General features: G+C 44.0%; 1 protein-coding gene across 2 annotated transcripts in view; it reads right to left on the reverse strand.

Moving 5' to 3' along the window:
• Positions 1 to 1,690: 1,690 nt before the first annotated feature.
• LOC109893687 (protein Daple) overlaps positions 1,691 to 20,562 on the reverse strand; it is an 82,897-nt gene continuing 64,025 nt past the window's right edge. The window contains exons 22-33 of one of the 2 annotated variants that reach the window (XR_004210597.1): positions 19,332 to 19,609; positions 14,378 to 14,521; positions 13,814 to 14,000; positions 13,560 to 13,705; positions 13,359 to 13,448; positions 12,809 to 13,086; positions 11,959 to 12,416; positions 10,441 to 10,647; positions 8,492 to 8,566; positions 8,294 to 8,362; positions 7,801 to 8,048; positions 1,691 to 5,151 (exon numbers count right to left, since the gene is read on the reverse strand). Coding sequence is in view for 1 of the 2 variants with exons in the window: in XM_031828768.1 (XP_031684628.1) it covers positions 4,144 to 5,151; positions 7,801 to 8,048; positions 8,294 to 8,362; positions 8,492 to 8,566; positions 10,441 to 10,647; positions 12,809 to 13,086; positions 13,359 to 13,448; positions 13,560 to 13,705; positions 13,814 to 14,000; positions 14,378 to 14,521; positions 19,332 to 19,609 (2,730 nt within the window). In the remaining variant the exon portion in view is untranslated. The remainder of the gene's footprint in view (positions 5,152 to 7,800; positions 8,049 to 8,293; positions 8,363 to 8,491; positions 8,567 to 10,440; positions 10,648 to 11,958; positions 12,417 to 12,808; positions 13,087 to 13,358; positions 13,449 to 13,559; positions 13,706 to 13,813; positions 14,001 to 14,377; positions 14,522 to 19,331; positions 19,610 to 20,562) is intronic. The other variant, XM_031828768.1, reaches the window with a different exon arrangement.

Below are 20,562 nucleotides of genomic sequence, written 5' to 3' on the forward strand. Positions count from 1 at the left end.
AGATTTAGTCTGGCTTGGACCAACCAAATTTGGTCTTGTTTGGAGATCGAGCTCATTATAATAATAGCTTGTGTGTAGAATAATACCCAAACATTTAAATATAACGAAGGGAGGGACATTCATAATTATTCATTTCTATAGAGTACAGATCAACGACCCATGATGTCCCGTTACCAGGTTTTACTGTCATTCTGTTATGAAACGTTGCATCTGCAGTTACTCAAGTAAAATATGTTTTAGTAACATTTTCAGTGACAAGTGTTAGACTTCTGCATATAGTGTGTAGTTTGATACACGGTAATAATCACTTTAGAATGTATGCCAAGCAAGAGCCATTTGAATGCAAAGTGTAACTGCCCATAATACAATGACATGACAGTCATCTCTTAACAACCTGATGGTGACATATTACCTTGACAATGGTCAAACCATAGTAACACAGTAACAGAAATGCAACTACATGACCAGAAGTATGTGGACACCTGCTCGTCGAACATCTCATTCCAAAAGCATGGGCATTAATATGGAGTCGGTCTCCGCGTTTGCTGCTATGACAGCCTCCACTCTTCTTGGAAGGCTTTCCACTAGATGAATGAACATTGCTGAGGGGACTTGCTTCCATTTAGCCACAAGACCATTAATGAGGTTGGGCACTGATGTTGGGCGATTAGGCCTTGCTCGCAGTCGACATTCCAATTCATCCCAATGGTGTTTGATGGGGTTGAGGTCAAGGCTCTGTGCAGGCCTGTCAAGTTCTTCCACATCAATCTCAACAAGCCATTTATGTATGGATCTCGCTTTATGCACAGGGGCATTGTCATGCTGAAACAGGAAAGGGCTTTCCCCAAACTGTTGCCACAAAGTTGGAAGCACAGAAGCGTCTAGAATGTCATTGTATGCTGTAGAATTAAGATTTCCCTTCACTAGAACTAAGAACTACTAACTAGCCCGAACCATGAAAAAACAGCCCCAGACCATTATTCCTCCTCCACCTAATGTTGGCACTATGCATTCAGGCAGGTAGTGTTCTCCTGGCATCCGCCAATCCCAGATTTGTCTGTCGGACTGCCAGATGGTGAAGCGTGATTCATCACTCCAGAGAACGCGTTTCCACTGCTCCAGAGTCCAATGGCGGCGAGCTTTCCAGCAGATGCTTGACATGGTGCATGATGATCTTAGGCTTGTGTGCGGCTGCTTGGCCATGGAAACCCATTTCATGAAGTTCCCAACAAACAGTTATTGTGCTAACGTTGCTTCCAAAGGCAGTTTGGAACTCTGTAGTGAGTGTTGCAACCGAGGGCCGGTGATTTTTACGTTCTTCTGTACTCGCCGGTCCGTTATGTGAGATTGTGCAACCTACCACTTTGCGACGGAGCTGCTGTTGCTCCTAGGCTTTTCCACTTCAAAGTAACAGCTCTTACAGTTGACCAGGGCAGCTCTAGCAGGGAAGAAGTTTGACTAACTGACTTGGAAAGGTTGTATCCTATGACAGTGCCATGTTGAAAGTCACTGAGCTCTTCAGTAAGGCCATTCTACTGCCAATGTTTGTCTATGGAGAATGCATGTGTGCTAAATTTTTACATCTGTCAGAAACAGGTGTGGCTAAAATAGGCAAATACACTAATTTCAAGGGGTGTCCACATTCTTTGTAGGGCTACACTACATATACAAAAGTGAGTCAGGAGAAACATCATTTTACAAATCTTTATTTAAAAAGGTTTCCATTGTTCTTGGACAGAAAAGGTCTATGTATCTACATTAAGCAATGAAAACATTTGCAATATTTTCATTTCAGTATCTGTGCATGTTGGTAGGTGTGTCTTTTAGAACTCCAGTCATTTTTTAGTAGTGTTTGGTCATGATTATCAAAATCAAATCTCTAACCTACTGTACATTACACACAGGAACTGTGCACCAGTTAGACAAGACCTTAGACACCTGTACACATGGTGATGGCACACATATTGTGCATAGGTGTGTGTGTGCGCACACAAACAAACACACACACACACACACACACACACACACACACACACACACACACACACGTGAGATTCAATGCAAAACAGATGATATTTCTCTTGGGAATGCCAACCTTTCATCAATCTGAAGAGAACAGCTGTGGAAGGGAAATTTGATTTAGTAGAGAAAAGTGCCAAATCTGGTCAATTTTCATGCTCTATATAGTCATCTGATGCATTGTTACACTGTAACAGGCAGACTAATCATCCACCTAATACAGGAGTCTAATTAGAATTTTATCCACTGACTTTTTACGAATACAGAAAACGCATCGATACTTTGAATTAATGAGGTTGTGCACAATTCAAACACCACCACCCTTACAATGAAACACACACTGTTCACTTCACAACAAACACATTTAGGTGAGAAAAAAGAAAAGAAAAAACATGCAGACAAACTGTAGTTTTATCATCGAGGGGATCATAAATACATTGAGTCTTATTGCCATTGTATAGCTGGGTAGCAGACAGTATCTAAAAAAAAATTACATTTAACACTATCAAGAACTCAAAATGAAAAAGACAAAGCCTTAACCCTTGGTCGACAATGTACTCGTTTTCTGTAGTAAAAAATGTATCCAGTGTTCAGACTCATTATCTACTTCATTGTATAGTGCTTTTTGGAATGATTTTGGAAAATAATATTCATCATATGCATATAGAAAACATCAAAACTGACAAGTGTTCTACTATATAGCAGGGCTCTCCAACCATCTTGTACGTTTTCACTTCAACCCCAATCTAGTGCACCAGATTCTAATAATTAGCTGAATCAGGTTAGTTACAACTGGGGTTGGAGTGAAAACCTACATGAGGGTATCTCTCCGGGAACAAGGTTGTAGAGATCTGGTATAGACACTAGTTTCTGGGGGCATTCACGGTGGTCAGTCATGGACAGTATGAAATATTTCACCGTTTTATTTCTCAACCTGACCAATCTCTAACTCTCATCTTCATCTGTTTTAATCATCATGTCACCATTTCCATCTTTGTCCATATATTTTTTTTAAACTCACTTTCGCTCCATCTCCATCTCAATCCTCCTTCACTCCTTTCATTTAAAAAGTATCCCCTCTTTTGCTACAAAATCCCTGCTTTTTCTCTTTTCGGAAGTTGGTCAGTGCGGTGCTCTCTCCCTCTACTTTCTCGTTCTGCCTCGCGTGCACAAGGACAGATATGGGATGAATTACATGCTCCCCACAAGCCAGTTTCACAAAGCCCATAGTTTGGTCACCCACAGGCCACAACAGAAAACAGTATGTTCGAAGTTGGAGCAGACCTTTTTCCAGTAATGTGTTACTCCGAGGCTGTGTTGAGACAATCAAACACTGTCTGTCCTTAAGCTCCTAAAGATGGAGGACAGAAATTACCATGCAATTACTCTGGGAGTGGTTCTTTTCTCCTTCCCCAAAATGTTTGTTTTTCAGATTCAGAATATAACTTCTTGGACAAGGCCAAGGTTGTATATACAGTGCACAGAGAGCTGAGGGGAATCAGTGGTGTCCAATAGAAAAATATTAAAATACATTCGTCGCTCCCTAGTGCCTTGTCTTCCTCAAAGCATTCATGTGCTAATGTAACTGCGATACTGGTGGTCCCTTGGTCATGCAAATCAAATCAACCATATGTTTTGCCAGCTGGGTACAGGCCCCTGTTGTGTGTTGATTGAAGTGGTCTCTGTGTGGCAGCATCTCCTTTATGAAGCTTTAAAGATAGAATCCGCAGTAGGGGGAAACAGCGCCACTGGTCGCCACACCAACGCCGTTATTGTTTTTGATGCCGAGCTGAGAAGACGTTGCACAGCATGGTAAAAAAACAAAAAAACAAGCAGTACATATTTTGCTCTCCTGTCGTGCGTGTAATGATGTCGGAGGGGAAAAACAGTGTTCGTTGTGTGCAGTAACTTCTTTGTTGTTGGCGGTTTCACCATTAAAGATTACAGTTAGGAAGTTTCAAACAGTCCGAATCATAAAGGATATATCCAGTACAGTAAGGACCAGCCTAGGAGTGCCAGACCAGGCCAGACCAGACCAGACCAGGCCAGCCATCCTGTGGTTTAGCAGGAAGAGCAGTGTTTGTACAGTACTGGGGCTGTGGTCTGTAACTACACTAACGGGTCCTAGACACAGCCATATTCATACCACACAGTCTGGGGGTCGTTATTGGGGTCTGGGGAGGCAGGGGTGCTCGTGGGGGGCTCCCCTGTGCCACAGCTTAGCCCCCCTCCTCCTCCCACCTCCGGTTTCTTCAGTAACGGGGAGTTCGCCTGTAGCCGCGCCTCTCTGCGCTGCACCTCTTCCTCCTGTGCCTCCTCCAGTCTCAGAGCCGGCACTGCCCTAACTGGCGTCACCATGGCAACCTCCCCACGATGGTTCTGCTGATTCTGCTGGGGGTTGGGTCGTCCCTGTTGTTGTCCGGTGCTGGGTCCGTTGTTCCTGGGGGTGGAGCCTGGTGTTGTTCTTCCTCCGTATCGCTCGGGCTGCAAGGATAGGGAGGAGGAGTGGTGCTGGGGAAGGGTCAGGCTGAGTGGTTCCTCTTTGGGTGGAGCCAGAGGCAGCCTGCGGGGGTCTATGTCCGAGGGTCCTGCTAGCCTGGCAGAGTGGGGGCGCTCCCTGGCCATGGCTCCAGCCCCAGGCCTCCTGACCACCCCGTCCACACTTCCACCACCTCCACTCTGGCTGGGTGAGCCACCTGCCTCCCTGTCTGTCCGGTAGCTATCTGGACCGTTTGAGCGCAGCAGGTCAGCAGAGGCCAGGCTGAAGGTCCGAGACAGACTGCTGCTGCCCAGACCACCTCCACGGGGTGCAGGAGGTCCCAGGGGTGAGGGCCGCCCCCCTGTCCCTAACCCGTTGCTGGCCCGGTTGGGTAGGGTCTGGGACTGGGGTGTGGAGGTGGATCCCTCAGGGAGCCGGACGATGGGCCTGACGCTCTGGCCTGGTTTAGAGTTCCTGCCTGGCACCTCGCCGGCCCGTTGGAGGTCTGTGTCTCTCTTCACGGTGGGCGTGACATAGCTGGTTGGGGTCTTGGCTCCATCTCTCAGAGCGGGCCGGCCGGAGGTGGATCTCTCCCGCTCTCCTGTTCTGCTGAAGTAGTCCTCCATCAGGTCCTCCTGACTGCCTGTCTGCACCTGAGGGGAGGGATGAGGGAGACAGACAGACAGCACTTAGATGAATCAAGGAAGTAGACTTCAACACCAAACCCTTATCACACAGAGGGAATCCATCCAAAGCTATTATTGTCCATGTTCAACTACCTGGATTACTGTACAGACACAACATGGGACTCAGGACTGATCCAATCAGTGAAGTGCTTGTTTAGATTGTCTATTGTTAAACAGTATAAAGATTCCTGGAAATATGGCCCATGGGTCTGTCTGCCTATGCCTCTATGATGCAGAGGGAATGTGTTTACAACACCAGGGACCATACACATGACTGCAGCACTATATAAATGATATTACATTAATGGAAAGACAAGCAGAGCGGCCCGCTGCTCGCAAGGCTAACAGCCAACGACATGAGAAAACAAAGCTAATCTAATGAGGAAGAAGAAATGCCTTTATAAACAAAGAGAAGTATTGATTTGGTCTCATCTACCTGCACCATTAAAAATAGAGGGACTATGGGAGGTAACACCACTGCTCAGATGTTGATTGATACAGCACTTTGGGATGCAGGTAAATGTGAGTGTGTTTAGGCATGAACACATCTCAATCACATTTAGTCAGGTTTGTAGGCAAAAACTTCAGGCGTGTTAACCCATTTTACACTGATTTAGGTGGTTAGTCAGGGAAACGAGAAATCAGATTGATCTCTACATTCTTTAAAACAGAGGATGGAAGAGAACAAGAGAAGCGAAAAAGAGCGAGAAAGAAAAATGTACATTGTGTGATGTTGAACCCCCCCCTGTTGCCACAGTATGCCCGCTAAGTGATGACCATTTTATTTACTGTGTGAGTTAGGAAGTGAGGTGAATGGAGAGTGTGTAGATGTGCACGTCCTAACATTTCATCTACAAAAGCCTGTCAAGTGAGGTGAATGACCAAAAACTAATAGTGCCACCCATCCATCACCCTGGCCTGGTGGTACCAATACAGAGCCTCAGTCAGAGGAGCTGTTGGTGGAGAGGAGTTCTCCTGTAGAGGGGCTGGAGAGAGGGAGCTGTGCTTTATGTAGCATCACTTCAATTGAAGCCACAACGCCTTCCCAAACCTTTCATCCATTTCTCTATGACACTATATGCTTATAGCTGGTTGGGAAAATTAACTCAGAATGTGTCATATTAAACTAGAAGCTATATCCACAATTCCATCCATGCCAAACCACCATACATCACTTTATGGCATAGAACGTGCAAGTTCGTACAGTGGTTGATGTACAGTGCATTCAGAAATTATTCATGCCCCTTGACTTTTTCCACATTTTGTAACATTACAGCCTTCTTCTACAATCAATTAAATATCTGTATTTGTTTCATCAATCTACACACAACCCCCCATAATGAAAGCGAAGACCGGTTTTAGATTATCTTTGCAAATGTAGACCCTTTGCTTATGAGACTCGAAACTGACCTCAGGTGTATCCTGTTTCCATTGATCATTCTTGAGATGTTTCTACAACTTGATTGGAGTCCACCTGTGGTCAATTCAATTGATTGGACATGATTTGGAAAGGCACACACCAGTCTATATAAGGTTCCACAGTTGACAGTGCATGTCAGAGCAAAAACCAAGCAATGAGGTCAAAGGAACACATTATCATTATTAAATGGAAGAAGTTTGGAACCACCAAGACTCTCCCTAGAGCTGGCCGCCCAGCCAAATGGAGCAATTGGGGGAGAAGGGCCTTGGTCAGGGAGGTGACCAAGAACCCAATGGTTAATCTGACAGTGCTCCAGAGTTCCTCTGTAGAGATAAAATAACTTTCCAGAAGGACAACCATCTCTTCAGCACTCCACCAATCAGGCCTTTATAGTAGAGTGGCCAGGTGGAAGCCACTCCTCCGTAAAGGCACATGACCGCCCGCTTGGAGTTTGCCAAAAGGCACCTAAATGACTCTCAGACCGTGAGAAACAAGATTCTCTGGTTTGAATGAAATCTTTAGCCTGAATGCCAAGCATCATGTCTGGAGGAAACCTGGCACCATCCCTACAGTGAAGCACGGTGGTAACAGCATCATGCTGTAGGGATGTTTTTCAGCAGCAGGGACTGGGAGACCAGTCAGGATCGAGGGAAAGATGAATGGAGCAATGTACAGAGAGATCCTTGATGAAAACCTGCTCCAGAGCATTCAGGACCTCAGACTGGGGTGACGGTTCATCTTCCAACAGACAACGACCCTAAGAACACAACCAAGACAATGCAGGAGTGACTTCGGGACAAGTCTCCACGTCCTTGAGTGGCCCAGCCACAGCCCGGACTACAATCTCTGGAGAGACCTGAAAATAGCTGTGCAGCAACACTCCTCATCCAACCTGACAGTGCTTGAGGGGATCTGCAGAGAAGAATGGGAGAAACTCCCCAAATACAGGTGTGCCAAACTTGTAGCGTCACACCCAAGAAGACTCGAAGCACCTTTGGCAGCAATTACGGAATCAACAAAGTACTGAGAAAAGGGTCTGAATACCTACATGTAATCAGTTTATTTTTTATACATAAAAAAAAATTTAAAAACTGTTTTACTTCATCATTATGGGGTATTGTGTGTATATAGAGAAAACATCCACATCCCAAACCATTCATCCATCTCCCTATGACACATTATCCCTCTATTCTTACAGTCGGTGGTGAGAGGGTGTTGCTCTCCTCTAGGAACTCTTCCAAGGTGACCATATCGCTGCCAGGGGAGGAGGTTCGGTGGCGGCCCGGCCGGGGTGCACTCCTCTTGGTCGGGGTGTGTGTATGGGTGTCGTAGGGAACCGTGGAGCTCCGGGGGAGAGACAGGGAGTGGGAGACGTCGTGACTAACGCCCACTACGTCATCACTGGACAGGCTGGCAGAACGGCCCTGCAGGCGCTCCAGGGAATCTAGATGGACAGAGGGAGGTAAAGATAAACAATCAGGATAAGAGATACAGTATTGCTTTTTAGTCAACTAAACGCTGAAAACGACAAATCCACAGTGGGGGAATAGTACTAGAAAGCAGGCTAAAACAATGGCCTGAGACATGCCCAATATAATGACAAATCTGGTATAGAAATCAGTTAAATATAAAATGGCATCTATTGAAGTAATTTGCAGGGTTTGCAGATAGGCATAATGTTGGTTGTACCTTTGCAGTTAACAGGGGAGTTGCTGCTGGAGGTGTTGCGGCTGAGCTCAGCAGAGCCTGGTCGATAACCTGCAGAGAAAGAGACAGAGGCGGGAAAGAGAGCAAGAAAGAATGAAACAGAGAGCGGGACAGAGAGTGAAAGGGAGCCCAAGGGTCCAGCAGCCGTCTGAACTTGTATTGATCAGCCTGGTCTTTTACCTGCGTTTCCATGGATACTGCTCCCAAACAGGGCATCGGGGGAGTGAACCCGAGGGTCGTCCTCGTGGATAAAACCTGCAGAGCACAGAGGGAAGTGAGTTACTCCGCCACGTCATCACATATTGATACGAGAGATGAAGGTATGTGTGTTACGAGTCATTTGTCCCAACAGACGGGTAACCACACATGCTGATACTGTCCCACTTTACAATTAAAACTGTGCACACTAAAAGGGCAGTAGTGTTTAAGGATGATTAAGGGGATATTTCTAAGCTGTATGAAAACCCCATATTTATACACAGTAGATCAACTATAGATAATCCACTTCACTTCTACATACTGAATTAAAATGTTGCTACTGATTAACATAATGTAACAACTGGCTCTGTACGATGATGTCGCCTTGAGCCACAAGGCTCCTTCCTGTAAGTGTTTGTGTAACTATTCTCCAGTTGATGGGACAAAGTTCTGAGATTGGACCACAAGGTTTCAAGGAAAGTAAACAAATGTTCCGACTGATTGACTAAGGATGGCAGAATTATTCCAAAACACTGATAACTGACCTCTTGGTAGACTAAGTGACGTGTCAATTTTCAGCACTGCGCTCTGGGAGATTAGGGATTTAAGTCACCCGTTTGGTGTTATTCTGGAACACTAGATAGGTTTCCATCCAATTGGTGACAGATTTTCATGCAAATATTCTAAAACCTGCATAAAAAAAATGCATGTTCTCTCACTGGAGGTACGAGTCCATCAAACTGATTTCTTGTGGATAAAATGCTGTGTGTGATAATGCAGTGCACATAAAAATCACTTTGGCGCTGAAGTTTCCATGCACCGGATTTAAAGCAGAAGTTCAATGCCGTTTCGACCCTCTCTACCGCACTTGCTGTCTCAAACTCTGAATGAATGCTTGGCTATGAAAAGCCAACTGACATTAACTTCTGACCTGTTGCAACCTCTACAACCACTGATCATTATTTGACCCTGCTGGTCATCTATGAACATCTTGAAGAATGATCTGGCCTTAATGGCCATGTACTCTTATAATCTCCACCAGGCACAGCCAGAAGAGGACTGGCCACCCCTCAGAGCCTAGTTCCTCTAGGTTTCTTCCTAGGTTCCTGCCTTTTTAATTAGTTTTCTCCTAGCCACCATGCTTCTACATCTGCATAGCTCACTTTTTGGTGTATTAGGCTGGGTTTCTGTATAAGCACGTTGTGACAACTTGGTGACGTAAAAAGGGCTTTAAACACATTTGATTGAATGGGGTTCCATCACATTTTAAACTCTACCGATGGCTGTGTCACAAAAACGGTTGCTATAAATTGCAAGCTTGCCCAATCTGGTTTTGGAGCATTCTCTCTAGACAACAGGTCGCTAATAAAGTGGACGGGATAGGTTATGAAGAGATATGGATAAGAGCAATATAATGTATTTGATCATTTGCAGCCAAGCGTCAATCATCATGTCACCAGCATTCAAATAATACCCTTGATATTTATTGTAAATTTGCATCAAGCTCATCACCATCCATTAGTTAACCACCATGAAGTTTAACTTATTTAATCTGCCTACAAACGCAACGCTTTTCCACATGGTTGTGGTAGTACAACATAGAATATCACCACGTGACTCCATATCGTGGGCATAAAGGACTTTCCACCGCATAATACGGTGAAAAAAAAAAATCACACCATGTCAAACAAACAAATTGTCTGTCAACATTTATGAAATTGTACAGACATCGTGTTTCCATCACACCCGTCTTGATTTATTTAACGGAATGACTTAACTGTGAATGGAAACTTAATTACTGACTTTAAGAAGAGACATAAGCAAACGTGTAGTTTCATAGAAAGAACATACTGCAGATCTACACTACATCATGACATCTTAACATTGAAGATGGAAGCTAGTCAGTAAATGGGCATTGGGGCCTACCGTACCTTTGGGTCTGCGTCCAGGCCTGGAGCTTGAGTTTGGTATCAGGCCTGAAGTGGAGGTGTGGTTGGCGAGGGTGGAGTGAGCAGCACCCCCTAGCTCCACACCTCTTCTTCTGGCGTAGAGCTCTTCTGTGCCATTGACACTCTCACTGCTACCCCCTGGAATTCGGTACAGCTCCCTGCCTCGGGACACTCCACTGTCGTTTAGTGCTAGGGGAACAATAACAGCAGTTAGTATATAAGATGGTACCACATCCGTCCAAACAAACAACCCCATTCTCCACACAGCAGAGGCAGGTGAGCTGGAGGCTGCTGGACAGTGGACAGTTAGGGCAGGTAGACAAGTGCGTGCTAGAGCAGTGAAGCGTAAGTGTCAGCAAAAGCTTTCAAAGGACACAAGTTGACTCCATTTGCACATTTGCTACAGTACACAATGATATACAATAGTCTCAACTAGCATTTCTTCAGTCAGACCACTTTCCAAATGGCAAGATACTGTACGCACATAAATGTTTTTTAGATGCATTTTGGACCTACAAATGTTTCTATCAGTCTTTTTTTTTTTTACCAAAGAATAAAAAGCTAAATCCCTTTATAGTAAGTCAGACTGAACCCTGGAATGCTGAGACAGAATAGAACACTGGCATTGTACTATTCTATAGGAAGTGAAGGCTTTGGCAGTTTCCAGTCTGATTCTAACTCTCAAGAAAGGAAGAAAGTGAGAGAGAAAGAGTGTGTGGGTAGCCTACAAGACAGTGGTGTCTCAGACAGCAGGGTGTCTGGTAGGCTACTGGCTATGGGAGGGTCTGGTTCTAAACCTTAGTCTTATTGCGTTCCCTGCTCCCTCAGTCCAGCATTGGATTAGTCATTCATGCAAACATCACTGTGTTAGTAGTCTCAGACATCAATAGATCCAATAGAACAGCTATTCTTTTTTTTGTGCAAAGGGATAACACGAATGGTGTGGAGGGAAACGAGGTGGAGAGAGAGTGAGGCTAAAACACATGGCAGAGAGTGACAGATACGAGTAGAGGATATGGAATAAAGGATAGGATAATGTTAGACTGTGGTGCACGTTTGACAAGGAGAGTCAGAGTGTGATGCTAGCTGGAGGCATTCGTATTATCAGCAACGTGACACAGGCTAACACAACGCAGCACAGACAGCATGTGCACACATCACTCCCCAATGTCGCATTTTCTTTGCACTGGGATTAAAAGCACAACCCTTTAAACAGCAGTAAATATTGCAGATTGCCCCTGTAACAAGTTCTCCTCTCATCACCCCTCCAGCCATGTGCAACATGAGATTTATACCAGCTGCCAGACTAAGAGACACAGCAGACAGAGTAATTGCCTTCATTGGGCTGGTGTCATCGCTCTTCAGTTGCCCACTTTACATGATTAAACATCAGTTGACAGACACACAGATCTAATTTTCACAGAGAGAGGCAAAGCTGCTGGCTGCAGTAAGGGCTGGCTGCAGAAGGGGCGGGCTCTAATCCAAAACAGGGCTACTTACTGCAGGGTCAAGCCAGAGTCCACAGTGGAGTGTGCAGGGTATGAGGCTAGAGGCCTCAAAAGGTTCAGTTCAGAGTTCAGTTTGTGTGTGTTGGTATGTGTGATAGTGTATGTTGTGATGGGAGGAACGTGTGCATTAAGAGATCAGTTTTCTGTAAGTAAATTATGACAGTGGGCCAAAAAGTTAAGATGTTGTAGATTAAAAAAAAAGGGGGGGGGGGTAAACATGAAGATGACGAAGATGGTGGTGGTGGTATTAGAACTGTCCAATGATGGGCAAGAGAGGCTCGGTGGTACAGGTGGAGATGTCAGAGGAGGACCAGAAGCGAAGTTGTCTAGAGAGAGAATGCCGTGAGAGAGGCGTCTTGGGAACCTTCATTTTCTCCTGGCTCTTACTCCTCAGAAAACCAAAGCGCTTGGCTGCTGTGACGGGGAGTACCGCTGGCAGGGCTGGGGGTGCTGAATGATAGGGGATTATGTTATACACACAATGACAAAGAGAAGGGGGAGAAAGAGAGATGAGTGAGTGAAAGAAAGTAGTTAACTACATGCATTATATTAATGAACAGAGTCCAAAATAGTCCAACAGAGAAGATGAAGAGTTAAAGTATTAAAATGTTTAGGCATGCAATAGATCCTCAATGAAGTAGTAGATAATGAAGAACATGCAAGATGAATTGGAGGGGGAGGAAATGTGAGATTGTGTGTAGCTAGAGCTCCCTCTTGTGGTAAATAGAACTGTATGGCCTTGACACCTTTCCTTATTCAGTTAAGAACAATCCTGGATGAGTAGACGAAAATACACTGCATTTTCCTTTAGTTCCCCAACCCACCCCCCGTGTCAGTCTTACCTCTGCTGGAGTGGGTGGGGGTGAGGGTAGGAGAGTGCCCCTGTCCGTGGTGGTTCTCCTCCTGAGAGTGGTTCCCCATAGAGTCCAGGCTGAGGCGGGACTGGCGGGGGGGTAGAGGGGGGGGAGGCAGGGGGGGAGGTATGTCAGGGAAGTCCAGGGTGGGAGGTTCAGGCAGGGGGATGTCTGGGGCGCTCCGCACCCTCTCCCTCGAGCTGTCCTGTCTGTTCTTGGGCTTGATGAGTTTGGCCAAGGCCTTTGCCCCGGCCCAGTGGTTCTTCCTGACAGACAGGAAATCACAGTTTCACTCAGACAACCATCTATCCTCAGGCCATAGGTCATCTTCACTTGCGTAATATTTCTTTCCTGTCTATGTATGCTCTAGGGCCCACAAAGTAAGCTCTCCACAAGTGGCATAGCTAGGGTCAGGAGGGTTTACGGACCATGTGACCTGACCAGGAACAACTCAGGGACCTAGGGCTTGCTAAATGCATCCATTTGTCATCCTATTGCATTGACTTAGATTAGCAAGTCAAACTGTAACAAAACTTACTTTTTAGGGGTTGGATCATAAAACTTGTACTGGTCCATGATCTTCTCCTCCAGCTTCTCTTTCTGCCTCCGGAGTGAGTTCAACTTGTCACTGGAAACACAGGATTTGTTCGATTTATTTACGGCATTAAATAAATCAAATTCCAGTAGAAAATATCTCCCTCTATATACCCGCACGTGCACACACACACACGCTACTCACATGTACTGTTTTTGCTCTTCGTGGTAGAGCTCCTTGCTCTCCATAGTTCTCTCCAGAAGGGTCTGGTTCTGTTGGCTCAACATCTGGATCTGACTCAGCAGGTGGTGGTTCTCCTCCTCCAGGTTCCCCTTCAGACGCGTCAGCAACTGGGACAGAACACACAATAGAGATGAGCTGTTTTATCTTAGACATAGACAGTCTCTTGTGCAGTAGCTCATTGAGGTCCCGGTGTGGTCTTTCAGTCATCTCTGTACCTCACAGTGGTTGTCCAGCTTGGTCATGGAGATGTCCAGGCCCTGGTGCTGCTCCTTCATTGAGTCGTATCTGGCCTGCCAGCGGTTCACCTCCAGCTGCGCTCCATTCAGACTAGTCTTCAGCTCCTTGGTCTGCACCTGCAGCCCATCATACTCCGCACGTAGCTGGGTATGTGTCTGGGTCAACCTTCAGGGGGTGTGGAGAGACATGAGTTCCTGGTGCTTTGCAAAACAAATTCATCTTCAAAATACCAATTTTAGGGTCAGCTAGTCAGTGTTGTAGTTAGTTAATTTTGTTAGATTTTTGTTGAGGTGAGTTTAGCCATACTTATTTTTTCTGCCAACTTGGCAACAAAAGCCAGTTTAATCTAACTGTAGTGTTAAAAAAACATGGCCAAGTGTGTGTAGCTGGAGAAAGAAAGTTAGAAACAGCTTTTACAGTATGTAACCACCAGAGGGTGCCAGGGTCAGGCTGTTCTTGGGCTGTTCTCTATGTGGTGCTTTGAAAAGCTGGAGTAGGTTGTTGGTGCTGTATTCAGGTGCTGCTGTGATGACTGAGTTCACCTGTCCACTTCCCCCCTCAGGCTCTGGTTCTCCCCCAGGATCAGGGCATTTTTGTGGATCTCCTCTCCTAGACTCTCCCTCTCCTTCTGGAGGGTGGACTCCAGTGCCTCCATGGCATCTTTCTGCTTCAGGAGCACTATGTACCTGCACACAGAGACCCAGACAGAAAAACAGAAACAAAGACTAGGTTAAAAGACAATTTCTCCTCGGAGGTCAAAGTTTTCCGACCCCTTGGATTTCATTTATATTGTGGGATTAAAATGGATTTAATTGTCATTTTTTGTCAACAATCTATACGCTATTGTCACAGTGAAAGAACATTTGCATAAATAAAATAGTCATTGCATAAATATTCAGCTCCCTGAGTCCATACATGTTAGAAACACCTTTGGCAGCTATTCCAGCAGTGAGTCTTCTTGGGTAAGTCTCTAGAGCTTTGCTCACCTGGATTGTGAAATATTTGGCCATTATTCTTTTCAAAATTCTTCAAGATGTTGGATCATGACAGTAATTTCTATAGTATTTCAAGCAAATTTAAGTCAAAAGTGTAACTTGGCCATTTAGGAACATTCAGTCTTCTTGGTAAGCAACTCAAGTGTTGATGTGGCCATGTATTGAAGGTTATTGAAAGGTGAAAGGTGTCCTGAAAGGTGTCCTCTCCCAGTGTCTGGTGTAAAGCAGGTTTTGCTCCAGGATTTCTGTGCTTAGCACTATCCCTTTTCTTTTAATTCTGAAAAACTCCTCAGTATTTGCTTATGTCAAGCACACTCGTACCATGATGCAGCCACCACCATGCTTGAAAATAAGGAGGCAGTTAAATGACATACATTTTAATCCCACTTTAACGAAATGTGGGGGAAAATCCAAGGGGTCTGAATACTTTTGCAAGGCACTGTATGGTGCCTAATTAACTGTCCCCAGGTTTTGTATTGTGTTCCATCTAAAAATAGGCCATGGCAATCCCATCCCATATAGATTCCTATTACCACCGAAAGAACAATATCGATACTGGGTCCGACAAGAGCTGGATGGAAAAGTCATGAAGTATTGAGCATCCATGATATATGTGGTGGTGTGTTCAAAGAGCTGCTAAGATCACAGATCAAAGCAATCCCATCAGGTTTGTCTTGATTCTTTCATCATTTCCAAAAAATTTAAGAAACTGACTGGAAAAGGGAGGGACTACCTCAGCCTGTCCAATAAGAACCTCTCATTTTAGTTGTGTTGAAAAACATTTTCAAAATGTTTTTCTACGGTGTACCCTAATGAACACAACCCAGGCCTTTGAGGCATATATGGACCATCTGATATTCAGGCTGATTAGGTCCTTGACGGCACAGCAGGCAGACTCTTCTAATCCCTGGGCCTCAACCCGGGCCCCAAGGGACCCTGCTCCATTAATCAAAAAAGTAGATAAGGAGAGATTTTTAGTTAGCCAGCTCAGCCACGTCACATCTCACATTACTCCATTTAGACTGATGTGATAGTAAGCTTCCCAATAGGACCATTTTTCCAGTACAGGACAGTGTGTGGGTTCTCATCATGTCTCTGTGTGTATGCGATATTAGGGCTGGGCGATATGTCCAAAATATTATATCACAGTATTAAGTATAAATTTAAGTATAGAAGTAAAAATAATTTCAAATTACTTATATTTCGCAAACCAGATGGCACCATTTAAAAAAATATATATTAACGGATAGCCAGGGGCACACTCCAACACAATTTACAAACAAAGCATTTATGTTTCGTGAGTCCTCCAGATCAGAGGCAATAGATAACCAGAGATGTTCTCTTGGCAAGTGCGTGAATTGGACCATTTTCCTGTCCTGCTAAGCATTCAAAATGTAACGAGTACTTTTAGGTGTCAGGGAAAATCTATGGAGTAAAAAGTACAGTATTTTTCTTTAGGAATGTAGTGAAGCAAAAGTTTTCAAAAATAAAATAAAAAGTCAAGTACAGATACCAAAAAATTGACTTAAGTAGTAACCAAAAGTATTTTTACTTAAGTACTTTACACCACTGCTCAATTGAGAATTTCCACACTGCGTAGAGCTGCACACTGTCGCGTAGGGATGCACACTACAGGCAAATAATCTAGGACTTATTTTTAACCAAATGTTGCAATTGTGATTTGACTTGCGAATTAGAGCAAAACTGTTGGAATCATGGGAATAGGAATGACTATTCTAATTCAATAGTTAGAATAGAACAGTGTTTGCGATGACAACGAATTAAAATGTTAGGAAAGAGTTATTGTGACAGGGTAGGAACTAAAGTGTTGATATGTGTTTCCTAGGGGACCCTATAAGCTTTGGCTACATTGCATCTCTTAGCTACTTCATGTAGTTAACATATTTTTGCTTGGCATATTCCTCTTTGATTTAGAAGATAATGTTGCACAAACAACATGCTGATTTAAGTCTACACCATCACTGGTATTATCAGGCTGTATTAGCTAGGTACGTTCTCTTACTCAGTACATTTATTAGCTAGCTATTAACATTAGCGGCTAACAATTAGCATCTCAAGATTTAGAGCAACTTGCTAAGAAAAGACAAACTGTTTGCTGATGTAACAAACAAACTAATAGTGTGATTATAGAACGCTGGTGGGTTTATATTAAGAAGCAAAGTGAAAACAGCATCGGTGTCATCAACATTGTTGCGTGTGCTGCATTGACCATAGACTGAACGAAAGTGTCTCGTGGTTGAGGAACATCCAATGAGTGACGGGGCGTGGCTAGGTCTGTGTGAAAAGTGGCACGGAGAGAGAGGGTGGACAGAGATGACTCAAGTAGCGAAGTAAAGTAAACTAACATTACAGATGGCATATCACATTTAAAACAAAACTAACATTAAAATACTGGTATAGAAGTAAAAAACAAAACGGTCCCTGCATCAATACCTGTATGTCATAAAATAAGGTATACCGCTCAGCACTATGAGATATACGTACATAATCTAACAAAGTACAAATATAACCACAGCAAACAAACGAGAACACAGTCGCCATAGGTAGAGGAGTGATGTACTTGTGACACGTGTCGCCCTCCAGCCCTCCCCTCAGGAATGACCTGCCTGAAGCAGTACAGGTTATAAGGTTCCACTGTAAAACAATAAATGCAGCAGACTAGAAGAGCTCCACTGACATCCAAAAACCCTATCTGAACACCAACTGAATGAAATTAGTCTCCCAGAGTTATTGACCAGTCACAGTTCTGGCCTGATGTTAACTTCTGTTGTCCAGTCCCTCCCTAGCCCTAGTGATAGGCTACCTGTCTCCACCCAACCCGACCGTTTCGGTGTCAGCAGTTTCTCCCAGCTCCAGCCAGGGTGTCTGAGTGAAATCACACCCAGTCTGTTACTGCTGTACTGTTCCAGCCCCGTGGCATGGAGTGGTCAGGAGAGAGCAGGGGAGAGGCAGGAAGGGTACGCAACACATCCCCTAGGTCACTTCCTTAGGGCGGTCTCTCAATGTCCCAGTGCCAAGCCAGTCTGGAAGGACATACTTTCACTAGCCTATGGCTGTTTATATGTGTCTTATCAAATGAGGAAGTCTGTTATTGGAAAATTAACTTCAGAGAAATATATTAACAGTTCTCTTGATGACATGTAACCAATTGATATTTTACGCAGACTCACCGAGGTCAATACACATGACATGGACAACCATGTAATATGATATACATTTATTTTAAACTAATCTGACCTTTTTATATTACACCTTCTCAGTGTAACATCTTGGTGAGTGTATTTGTGACCATGGTAGTTGACCGCTTGGTGTGTATGACCCATTGCGGACTCTTCCATGTGTGTTCAATCACTTGGTGTGTGTGTGAGAGAGAGAGGTGTGAACCTGTGGATTATGACATGTATGTGTGACCATAGTCACTTTATTTATCCCGCGCCCTTTGATGATTTCTGAACATTAATACAAGGTCTGTAAAAAAATCCCAGTTAAAATGACAAGTACTATGGTGGTTGTCTATAGTGTGACTTCTAGCGCCATGTTGATTTTTTTTTTCTTCCTATGAATTTGGCTCTAGCGTTTAAGCCACAAAATATTATGACCCCATTCCTGAAAGTTAAGACCAAGGAACAAGTACATGCCTCCTGTTTCCCTCTCTGATTCTCACAAGGACTCATTGTGTGTGACAAAAAAACACACCTAATGACTGAGGGAAATTAATTCAAAGCATACCTACTTCAGACTGGAATTTGGCATTAGCTGATTGTCATTTATTGAGATGCCTAGTTTTCAGACGATTTAAAAAATATCTAATTTCTTTTAAAGATGCAATATGTAACTTTTTGTGCAACCCGACCAAATTCACATAGAAATAGCCTTATTGTTATTTTATTGTTGCTCTTTATTTATTTTTTAAACTTTTGTTGACATAGTAAATATTTTCTTAAAACTGCATTGTTGGTTAAGGGCTTGTAAGTAAGCATGTTGTATTCGGCACCTGTTGTATTTGTCATGTGACAAATAAAATGTGATTTGATTACAATGACTACACTATACTTGCTTGTTTTGTCAAACTGAAATTAGGCAAACTATTCTAATTTTAGCAACCAGGAAATGGTGGTGTGATTTTAATAGCGTTGAGCCTTTTCAACGATGCTAACATTTTTTGGTTGCACTTTGACTCACACAAGTTGAGTGCACTCCACTTCTTTCATAATTACTTTAAGCAACATTCCATTTTAAGAAAAGTGATTTATTGGCAGTTGTGCTGGAGAGAGAGTCAGTTCTTCTGAAGAACAATGTGGAAAATATCCAGCACCCCTGCAATGAACCTTTTAGATTTATTTTTTTTATATATATATTTTTTACATATGTCCCCAGTAAAAATATAGTTGAATAGCCCTGCCTTAGGGTTTTACCACTTGGTGTGTGTGCCAGGTGGTTTGTGTAACCCCTGTGAGTGTACCCCATGTGTGTGACCCACTTGTTCTCCAGTGTGCGGTGCTCTTGCTCCAGAGCTCTCTGGTTGCCCTTCAGGGTGGCGTGTTGGGCGATGAGCTGCTCGTACTCCGCTGCCTGTCTCTCATGCACACTCAGCAGGCGCTCGTGATCCTGCAGCACGCTCTCCCTCCCCACCCGCGCCTCCTCCCGCTGCCGCTGCCACGCCTCTGACTCACTCTCCAGCGCCCCCACCTGGCCCTGCAGCACAGCATTCTGGGCCATGAGAGATGCACTCTGGGAGTTGAGGGTGGAGTTCTCCACCTAAAAGAGGGAGACATTTCTTTCATTTTACAACATCTATATGTTGGCAACAACTGACACAGCTAGTCTAACTAGGAATTAGGGCTGACCCCATTTAATCGATTGGTCGATTGTTTGGTCGATAGGCTGTTGGTCGACAGAGATTTTTTGTTGTTGAGAGGTCACAAATATACATATATCTTTTCCATGACACGTGTAGGGCTGAGACAAAAAAAAGAGTTGTCTGTTCTTTAAACCAATCAATTAGTAGACATTTTTAAATGTGTATTTTTCCATATATTGACACATCTTATGTGTTTTAATCAAATCAACTATATTAGCTTGTCTGATGCTTTAAGCACACAGTCTGATGAAATAATTAGGACACAGAAATGACTAGAGGGAGTCTGACCAGCAATTGATTTGATTGTGCCGGGGCCGACTCAGACTTGCTGCTCTGTGTTAACAACAACAAAAAAGACAGCGAGTGACTGACTAGCACCCGTTGTCTGTGTCTCCTCCCGGCTGCATCGTCTACCACAGAACATCAAAGTGTTTATCGAGCGGTCTGTGTTGCTGAAGCTGCAACATAATTACAGCCATTTCTGACTGAAAAGATCTGTTACCGGAATCCATCATTTGTTTAGGAAAAACCTCCTATTCCCTCAACCTTTGCTCTCTTTACGTGACACATGTATGCATCGCATACACATGAGCAAAGACCTGTTCGCACAGGACAAGTATTACTGGAGAACGTTGGTTATGTAATGTAATTATTACTCCAGAATGCCCGTTATTCCAGAGGACGATTTGGATGGGATCATTTTTTCCCCAAACTGCCCCCTGTAATTTTATTTTATATACATTTACACAGTTATGAAGGTCAAACGCAGACATTTCCCTCAAAACACAGGGATGTCGATTTTGCACGGGACTAGAATTATCAGAGGACCTTGGAGTTTGCCAAAAAACAG

Source organism: Oncorhynchus kisutch, linkage group LG7 (assembly GCF_002021735.2).
Source record: "Oncorhynchus kisutch isolate 150728-3 linkage group LG7, Okis_V2, whole genome shotgun sequence".
NCBI classification, from domain to species: domain Eukaryota; kingdom Metazoa; phylum Chordata; class Actinopteri; order Salmoniformes; family Salmonidae; genus Oncorhynchus; species Oncorhynchus kisutch.